Source organism: Octopus bimaculoides, chromosome 5 (assembly GCF_046866305.1).
Source record: "Octopus bimaculoides isolate indiv1 chromosome 5, ASM4686630v1, whole genome shotgun sequence".
In the NCBI taxonomy this organism is placed as follows: domain Eukaryota; kingdom Metazoa; phylum Mollusca; class Cephalopoda; order Octopoda; family Octopodidae; genus Octopus; species Octopus bimaculoides.
This window is the reverse complement of record NC_142932.1, coordinates 113298581-113308473: the sequence shown is the minus strand read 5'-3', so window position 1 is coordinate 113308473 and position 9893 is coordinate 113298581. Positions and strand designations below refer to the sequence as shown.

The window sequence follows — 9893 nt, the reverse complement described above, 5'->3', positions numbered from 1 at the left end:
TGTTTATATATATATATATATATATATATACAACAGGCTTCTTTTAGTTTATATGGGCTTCTTTCAGTTATGTGTGTGTGTGTGCGTGTGTTTGTCCCCACTGCCATCACTTGACAACTGATGCTGGTGTGTTTATGCCCCCATAGCTTAATGGTTTGGCAAAAGAAATCGATAGAATCAGTACTAGGCTTACAAAGAGTTAGTCCTGGGGTTGATTTCTGCAACTAAAACCTTTTGAGGTGGTGCTCCAGCATGGCCTCAGTCAAATGACTGAAACAGGTAAAAGAGTATGTATATATGCGTGTGTGTGTGTGTTACTTTCTCTTAAATCACACTTACTACAGTCTTTAAAAATTGAAGGACACAATGTAATTCATGGTCATGGTTAGAATGCCTTTAATCCTAAGTCTACCGAAGCATAACTAAACCTCAGTTTAAACAGTAACATGTAAGGGAACATCTGTGTAGTAACTAATGGCAGAATTTCTGAGTGGTCATCATGTCTGCAAGAAAAAGCAGGTAAATCTTACCCTAAATCTCTCAAATCTTAAAACAATGGACACATATACACAGGCTTTTATCATAGGTTTGGGAATCGTCCATACTCTGGGAATCAACTGCTAATGAAACCCACTTCACTGTAGATTAACCAGCTAAATGTAGAGCCAGTGTTGCTTCAAACCACATCCTACAACTTTCAAACTACAGAATATAGTTCCTGATATACAGAAATATGGATGGAAGGCTTTCATAGTGGGTCTACTCAAACTAGAAATAACCAGACAAATTTCCCCCAGATTACTCATCCTACCGTCTATCAAAAGGAAGGTCATCATGTATGAAAACCAATGTCAGTGACAAATGCATTATCCTAAAGATAGCGTGTTTGCGCTAGTGTGTGTGTGTGTGTGTGTATACTCGCGTACACACACATATGAACTTTAATTCAACCTGTGTATATTTTATCGTTTATTATTAAATTCATTACATATGCTTATCAAAGTACACTGATAAAAAAGTAGACCAGCATGACATGAATGGAGCAAAATTACCATCATACAGATATTATTTTGGTATCTTTGAGAAAATTTATAAAATCTATAATAATTCTATTTGCTTTGTGTACTATTTTGAATGTCCAATTAAAAAGAATTTTGCATATTTCAAAGATAAGATTTGGCAATTTTCGTTTTATAGATAAATTGTACGAAAGTAAACCGGATATTGATAATAGTTGTTGATTAAATATATGTATCAGGTGTCCTTTGATTCTGCTTCAAATAGCATTCGTGTTGCCGTCCTGTGAACTACCCCTGCAATATGTCAAAAACACTCAAATTCAGCATGGATATGACCTGTGATGGCTGTACGTCGGCTGCAAAGAGGGTCCTCCAAAAGGCCGAAAATATTGAAAACGTTGATGCGAGTTACGAGACCAAAACTGTGTTAGTTACAACAACACAGACCTCTGACTATGTTTTGGAATTTTTAAAGAAAACCGGGAAAACTGTCACATATGTTGGAACAGTGTAGAGTCATGTAACTGGATCTGCTGACTGCTCTTGTAAGAACCAACATTTCTTGTGTCCAGTCATTCGCTTCTTCGTTCTGTTTGGAATAATGATTTGTTTAAAAGTCTCATTAACTGGTATATCTAGGCAACACCTACCACGACTTTAATTTTTCTTTCTTTCAGTTCGTGTATATACCGTCTTTTGTTTATACATTGGACTCACTGAAAATGTTTCATACTACGTAAAAAAACATTAAAAAAAAAAATGAAAGTGGACTTTACATGGTTAAACCAATGCATTCAATAATGTATTGTAAATCTCGTTACATATTTCTATTTGACTTCAATGCTTTATATCTCATATCGTTATTTTTATGTCCAAAATAAAAAAAAAGAAAGATTTATTTTAGTTTTGCTTAATTTTTCAAATCTCTTTCAGTTCTTATAGTATGAGTTAGTTTGTGCCGGTTATATTGCGTTAGATCACTTTTTCATTTTGTCCTATATTTTTGTTGAATTTCCACTTTTGTTTCCCCACACCTTCCCATTTTTGACAACGTGTAACCGAATTATTGTATTTCTTTATATGTTAAATGTGAGATTGTTTAACTTGGTGTTTTTATATTTAAAGCACACATGAGGCGACAATTTCTTTTTATTAAATTAGTGTTGTATTAAACTCCAAGTATTCTACAAAATGTTCTTCCTGAGTTTATTACAAATAAAGTTTCGATAAATTATTACAAATGAATTAATTTTTACAGGTCACATGACTTTCCTCTGGTGAGAAATGTTTAATAAACGCCCGTGTCATACCGGCGGTAATTAGCACCATTAATTGGCCTTAAGTGATCTTTTTGAATCCTCTTAAAATGCTCGTCTTCATTAGCAATACTAAATAAAATCCTATTTGGAAGTCAAGTTTGTTTTGTATTCAAACTATTTAGACATGAATCTACAGATTTTTGGGGGCTAATGTGTTCGCAGGTATTAAAACTTTTCCTGTTTCGTCCCGACAAGAGCTAACTGTTGAATCCAACGTTCTAGCTATAACTAGATTATTTATCCATCATCCCAAAGATACCGGACTCCTGACAGCAAAATTTAATGGGCGTTTTAAGACAGCAGGAGTGTGATTTCAACGAAATTCAGCTAATTCTTGCAGGTCAAGCGACTATAGAATTTCCTAAGTCGATTCGAAGCTATTAATATTTTCTATGACAGGTTGAGCTACCAATGAAATAAACTACGGAGATTCTTTTATCTCTTACATGTTTGTCATTGGACTGCAGCACCGTCTTAGGTGTAGTTTAATTTGCTTCTTGTCGATTGTAAACTTAGATTTTGCGCGTTAAAACAAGTGCTACAGAACATAAATCTTTGTTTTTCATAACTCGTTACAATTTCTACTGTTTATTTCATTGCTTTGGTATTTAATCTTCAATAGAAGAAATTAATTAAAGCTTGCTGAGTAATTGTTCTGTATCATCTTGAAGCAATACGTTCCACGAAGATGTGAACATTCTGCCCCGATGAGGAATTGCTTGCACTAAAGGCCATCTAAGTGACCAACCTGTCTTTTACAGTATTTTAGCTCAGGACTTCGAAAAAGCTTGGTATGTCTCAGTATGTATGTGTGTTAGCCCACCAAATTTTTCTTCGTATTAAATTCCGATATAATCGTAATCTACACCATCTGAGAGGTATGTCCAGAATATTGCATAAAAAAATACCCATTTTTCTTGAAGTATGCAGAGACCGCTGACTTTGAATTTTCAGAAACTCCCCTCAACACCTTCAGAAAACATTTTACACAAATCAGAATCTGTACCGTATGAAAATGACATCCAGTTTTCTGGAAGTCTCAGGGAAACCAAATGGGTGATGTGTGTGTGGAGGGGGCACATTTGTGGCGGTATTCCTGAATTGTATGATTTTGTGGGGCTAATGCAGTTTCGATGCAAAAAAATTTTATCCCCCTCCCCCCATTAAAATTTTTGATTTTGTTTACTTTAAAGATATCGTAATGAATTGACGAACATATGCAGATCGAAATTAAATACAGACAAAAACATTAAAGTGAAACGAATTTGCGTTTTACTTGTGTTTGCCTTAAATAATCGTAAATAATAATTTAATGTAAATTAAATGTACACTATTTTATGAGAAACAAACATCAATGTTTAATAATTAATGTTATAAAGTTTAATAAGTGGCTCAAAATTCACCCCTTCCCCCAATTTTAAATTTTGAACTTCATATGTATTTATCGATCTCTTTATACACATATCTGTATGCTTATTGAATTTAAAATTTTGAAAACGTGGTTTATTGCTTATTCGAAATCTCTGTCATCTAAAACATAGGGGGAAAAAAATTCGGAAAAGTTCAAAATTTTTAAGGAGGTGGGGGGGATTAAATCTTTTTTATTTGCATATTCGTAATCTCTGACATCCAAAACGTAGATTACGAAAAAGTTTTTTTTCTTAAAAATGCATTTTTCAAGGAGAGGTGCGAAACTGCATTAGCCCCGATTTTTGAATTACATTGGTTCTAATGATGTAATTGGCAAAGAAACTGACAGTGCAGCTAGCAATTGCTGCATTCACATCTAATCGGAATGATTGTGTGTGTGTGTGTATGACAGTTTTTGCAATGACTTTATATTTCTATTTATTATACATTTAATAGATGGTCTGTAAAATATTATGGAAATATTTAATAGTGGAACTTTCAAAATATCTTTTTGTAATTTTGTATTCATTTCAAATGTGTGTGTGTGTAAAAGATCACCTCACAAAAGTCTGGCGCAGACATCTGCATAAATACATACTCATGAATACTGTATGTGCATTTTAAATGGTTTTTGCGACTCTTCAGTTTTTCTACAAGTAAAAGTACTATTGTTGAGTCCTAGGGGACACGCAGGGCCAGTACCCCAGTTTCCATGGCTCATAAGTGACCAAGATCACATTTTCCATGAACAGGACAGCAAACCACCACAGGGTGACCCATTTACAGCTGAGTAGACTGGAGCAGTGTGAAATGAAATATTTTGCTCAAGAATACAATGCACCACCCACTCTGGGAATCGAAACCACAATCTTGTGATTACAATACTGGTATGGTAGGTCATGCACCTTCTCTTCATCACATAATATCAGTTAAACTAAATCATTTGTCAAGGAAATTTTATGTTTATAAAAATTTGAACTCAGGGGGAAAAAATGGAAAACTTCCTTAAAAACGATCTTTGAATTTGTGGCCTATGCCAGTGGTGTAACCAGCCCACTTAGGCGTACCTTTCTTTCTCTGCTTGTGAAGACCTGTTGAGGCAAGTGAAATCAAATTCGATGACAGCACTGCATGACTGGCATCTGTGCTAGTGGAGCGCTAAGAGCACCATCCAAGTGTGATCGTTGCCAGGGCCGCTGACTAGCCCCCATACCAGTGGCACAAAAAGCACCATTCGAGCGTGATGGTTACCAGCGTCGCCTTAATGGCACTTGTGCCAGTGGTACATGGAAAGCAACATTTGAGTGATGTGCCGCTGGACTGGCTCCTGTGCAGGTGACACGTAAAAACACCATTTGAGCGTGGCCATTGCCAGTGCCGGTGGTATGTAAAAGTACCCACTACACTCTCAGAGTGATTGGCGTTAGGAAGGGCATCTAGCTGTAGAAACTCTGCCAGATCAGATTGGAGCCTGGTGCAGCCATCTGGCTCACCAGTCCCCAGTCAAACCATCCAACCCATGCTAGCATGGAAAGCGGACATTAAACGATGTTGCTGATTTAATAAATCATAATTTTTGCTTTTCATACATGTACAATGTCAATAAATTGAGCTATTGTGTTCAAGTCAGACATCATCAGTTAGTAGTAACTTGAAATATTATTTGTTCGCTTAAAGTATTATTTATATTTAACTCGAGGACAGAATTCCTCAAGGTTGTGAGGATTTAAAAAGTAAGTAGACAAATCATCATATACGTATAAAAACGCCTTTATTAACTTTATTTCGTTTATATATTCATGCTCTGTTTAAGGCTTTATTACTTTTATGTGCAGGAAATATTGTTATAATGGAGTTCATGATACTCAGTGAGTTAGATTTAAATTTACCTTTTTACTAGTGGTTTCAATGAAACATATTTTTTTTCCTGTAATCTATTTTCCAAACTACAATTGTGACTTTCTTTCAGTGACATTTTTTTCTTTTCACTCTAGCTATGACCTTTATATCTTTGATTATATTCTCTTTGGACATTAAACCCTGTATTCCTTTCTTCCTGCTACCTCCTATGAAAATAATGAAATTACAGCTAATATTGATATAGCAAGACATTTTAGGTTAGGTCAATAAAAACAGGAAATGTAATAAAAAAAAAAATATCCAAGTTGACTAAAGGTGGGGCTTTTATATCAACATGTTGCTAACCTTTCAATTGCTTTGTCTGAAACATCAATCAAAATCCCAGTTGTCTCACAGCACAGGTGCTGACAAGGCTGTATGATTAGAAAGGTCACTTTGCATCTACATGTTGTTCTGTTCTATTTGGCTGTGGGTCAACTTGAATAAGAGAGTCTTCAACCAAATCTTTGTGAGTGAAATTTGTTCTTTTCTACTCTAGGCACAAGGCCCGAAATTTTGGGGATAAACTGGAAAATGGTCATTAGTAATGTGGAAGTGCTTGAGAGGAGTGGCTGTTGAAGTATAGAGTCAATGATTTTGCAAAGACGTTTGAGGTGGTGGGGGACATTTAGTAAGAATGAGTGATGAGTGACTGCCTAAGCAACTACTGTATGGTGAGCTGGAAGATGGCAGGAGAACAGCACATAAGCCTAAACTAGGGTTTAAGGATTGCCTTAAAATGCTCTTAATACAGACAGGAATTGCAGCTGGTAAGTGGGAGAGGGAGACACAAGACCATATTGGTTGGTCAAAGTTTGAGAGGGAGAGAGTGAGGTATGAGAGAATTAGGAGGGGGCTTACAAGGAGGAAACCTGTGAAGAGTGAGAGAATGTTGCTTTTTATGTGTGTGGTTTGGGGTGGAGTTGTATGAGTTGTGCAGGCCTTGTGAGCCGTCAAAATTCTCATAGAAATCAACCCATGATAAACAATGTGGCTATTAAAATTCGTAAGAGAACATGCGTAAAATGTGGAAGGGTGTGCCACTCAATTGGAGGTCTAAAAAGACATGTTACGAGAGTGCATATGGTGGCACCTGTTTCTCCTGCCAGCCAGCATAGTTGTCTGGTATGTAATAAAAGTTGTAAATGCGTGGCCGGGCTTAAAAGTCATATAAGGGCATCACATGGCAACAATCAGGAATCATTTCAGTAAGTCTTCTTGGCAATGGCTTTTCTTGTGTAATGAGAATGCAGCTGTCATATATGTATATATATATATATATATATATATATATATATATATATATATATATACAAATATATGTATATATATGTATGTGTATATATATATATATATATATATATATATATATATATATAAATATATGTATATATATGTATATATATATATATATAAATAAATATATGTATATATATGTATGTATATATATATATATATATATAAATATATGTATATATATGTATGTATATATATATATATATATATATATATATATATATATATACATATATATATATATGTATGTATATATATGTGTATATATGCATATGTATATATATATATATATATATATATATATATACGTATATATATGTATATATATATATACGTATATATCATCATCATCATCATCATCGTTTAACGTCCGCTTTCCATGCTAGCATGGGTTGGACGATTTGACTGAGGACTGGTGAAACCAGATGGCTACACCAGGCTCCAATCTGATTTGGCAGAATTTCTACAGCTGGATGACCTTCCTAATGCCAACCACTCCAAGAGTGTAGTGGGTGCTTTTGCGTGCCACCGGCATGAAAGCCACTCAGGAGGTACTGGCAACTGCTACACTCAAAATGGTGTATTTTACATGCCACCTGCACAGGAGCCAGTCCAGCGGTACTGGCAACGAACTCGCTCCAATGACTTTTTACATGCCAGGAAGGCGACGTTGGTAACGATCACGTTCAAAGAGTGCTATTTACGTGCCCCTGGCATGGAAGCCAGACAGCTGGTGCTCTGGCAACAATCACGCTTGGGCGGTGCTCTTAGTGATCTACTGGTACAGGTGTCATCACGATTTCGCTTTCGCTTACCCCAACAGGTCGTCTCAAGCTTAGTTTAGTGTTCAATGAAGAGATGTTGGCATGGGTGCCAGACTACAAATTTAGTTCGATTTCGATTTCACTTGCCTCAATAGGTCTTCGCAAGCGGAGTTTAGTGTCCAAAGAAGGAATGTTACGTGTAAGTGGGCTGGCTACATCCCAGGCAGAGACCTTGGATTTTGGTCTCACTTGGCTTGCCGGGTCTTTTCACGCACAGCATATTTCCAAGAGTGTAGTGGGTGCTTTTACGTGCCACTGGCACGAGGGCCAATCAGGTGATACTGGCAATGGCCACACTCAAATGGAGTTTATTACGAGCCACCTGCACAGGAGCCAGTCCAGCGGCACTGGTAACGTCCTCGCTCAATGGAATAAATACTAGGCTTAAAAAAAATAAGTAGTGGAGTCGATTCATTTGACTGAAAAACATTGTTCAAGGCAGTGCCCCAGCATGGCCACAGTATAATGACTGAAACAAGTAAAAGATAAAAGATATAATTTCCAATAGGATGTACTTCGACAATCTAAGGTCAGTAAATGGTAACTAGAAAATTAAAAGTTTAAAAATCATCAAATGACTGATATTAGGCGTTGTTAATTTCACAAGCATGATCAGATCAACTGGAGGCCTCATTGTTGTAACCGATGGAATGCCAGTTTTAAGTCTTGTATCTGATTGGTAATCTTTTGATAATTTTGTCATAAAATTAAAATTAAAGATAAAATATTTTTGTCTTAATATAATTCAGTTTGATAGAACCATTAAATCGTTGGGTCAAATGCTCTGCAGTATTTGTCCTGGCTCTTTGCATTTTGAGTTCATATCTTGCCATATCTTGCCCCATGGAATAAATTACCAGGATTGTACCAAAAATAATAGAAATGTGGGTATAACTTTTTTTTTATAAACTGTTTTAGGTCATTCATGATGAACATGTTGGTAGAATAATTTTTCCTCTTTAGCAATTTTTCTTCTTGTTCTTCTTCATTGTAGGCAAAAACTGGATTTCAAGGAAAAGCATCATGCTGTTATTGAGTTCTTGACGAAGAAGGGGTGCAGGCAGTCAAACACCCATTGAAAGTTGCAAGTTGTTCATGGAGATGATGAGAGCAATATGCATAGACGGATGAAGTTTAAAGAACGGAAAACTAGCAATGAAGACAAACCACAACCTATATCAGTCAATAAAAAAAATCATGCTTGTTTTGCATTACATTCGGTACAACTATCGTACTTCCAGTAAACTTTTTTAATGCATCTACATAAAACAATATTAACTTAACAACCATATTTGATAGCATATAAGACACACTTTTTCCAAAATAAAATGTCTCAAAAATACCCCGGGTCCTATATGCAAAGTTAAGTCTCTCATAAACTAATTTTGTTCCTGGCGCTCTTTTTCCTGAATATGTCCTGCTGAAATTTGGTGGCGTCTAATATTCCTTTGCACGTTATACACGGACAGATACGGTGCTCACATTTTTTGGTTGTCAACTTTTAGAGTTGTTTCCCTTAATTGTAAGCTGACAAAAACAAATTCAAGAAAACGTATTAGTCTATTTAATATCCCAACTTATGCCGATATTACAAAGGTGCATCCTGCATACTAAATATAAATGCGGTGGGATTTTACGAATGTAATATAGTAAGTTGAAAAGCTTCGAACAATTATAATTTTTCATGCAGTTAGTGGGCAAAAACTCTGTCCAAAGGTGCTGAAACTTTATAACATAATGCAAACTAGAGTGGATCAGATTTTTAAAGTTAAATACTGAGAGTAACGATTATTCTCAACGAAATAAATTTTATTCTGTTAGCAATTAGAAATAAAAATAGAGCTATTGAATGGCATACGCGAAAATTCTCTGAAATCTCCCTCAAAATTTGAACCGGTAAATAATTGTTAGCAACTATCAGTCAAAGGGAGATAATTTTGTGGAATTTGAAATTAGCGAAAGCGAAGTTGTTTCCCTTATATTCGAAAGTCGCTGACATTTATACAACCAACCACTTTCGATTGAGTGACTTGGCAACATAGACGCCTTCTCATCCCCGTTACCTTTGATTCAGCAGTATATCCAGGATGTGACAAATGGTAGGAGAGAGATCTGCACCAGCAACG

At 35.7% G+C, this 9893-nt stretch overlaps 1 protein-coding gene across 1 annotated transcript; it reads left to right on the top strand.

The window, feature by feature from the left end:
- Positions 1-1217: 1217 nt before the first annotated feature.
- LOC149135686 (copper transport protein ATOX1-like) lies at positions 1218-1917 on the top strand. Its single transcript, XM_089352981.1, has one exon. It carries the CDS (start codon positions 1321-1323, stop codon positions 1531-1533), a length of 213 nt encoding a protein of 70 aa, XP_089209107.1. The 5' UTR covers positions 1218-1320; the 3' UTR covers positions 1534-1917.
- Positions 1918-9893: the final 7976 nt, after the last annotated feature.

What these genes read in the sequence shown, in the direction of transcription:
- LOC149135686 (XM_089352981.1), top strand. Translation starts at nt 1,321, where the DNA reads ATGTCAAAAACACTCAAATTCAGCATGGATATGACCTGTGATGGCTGT.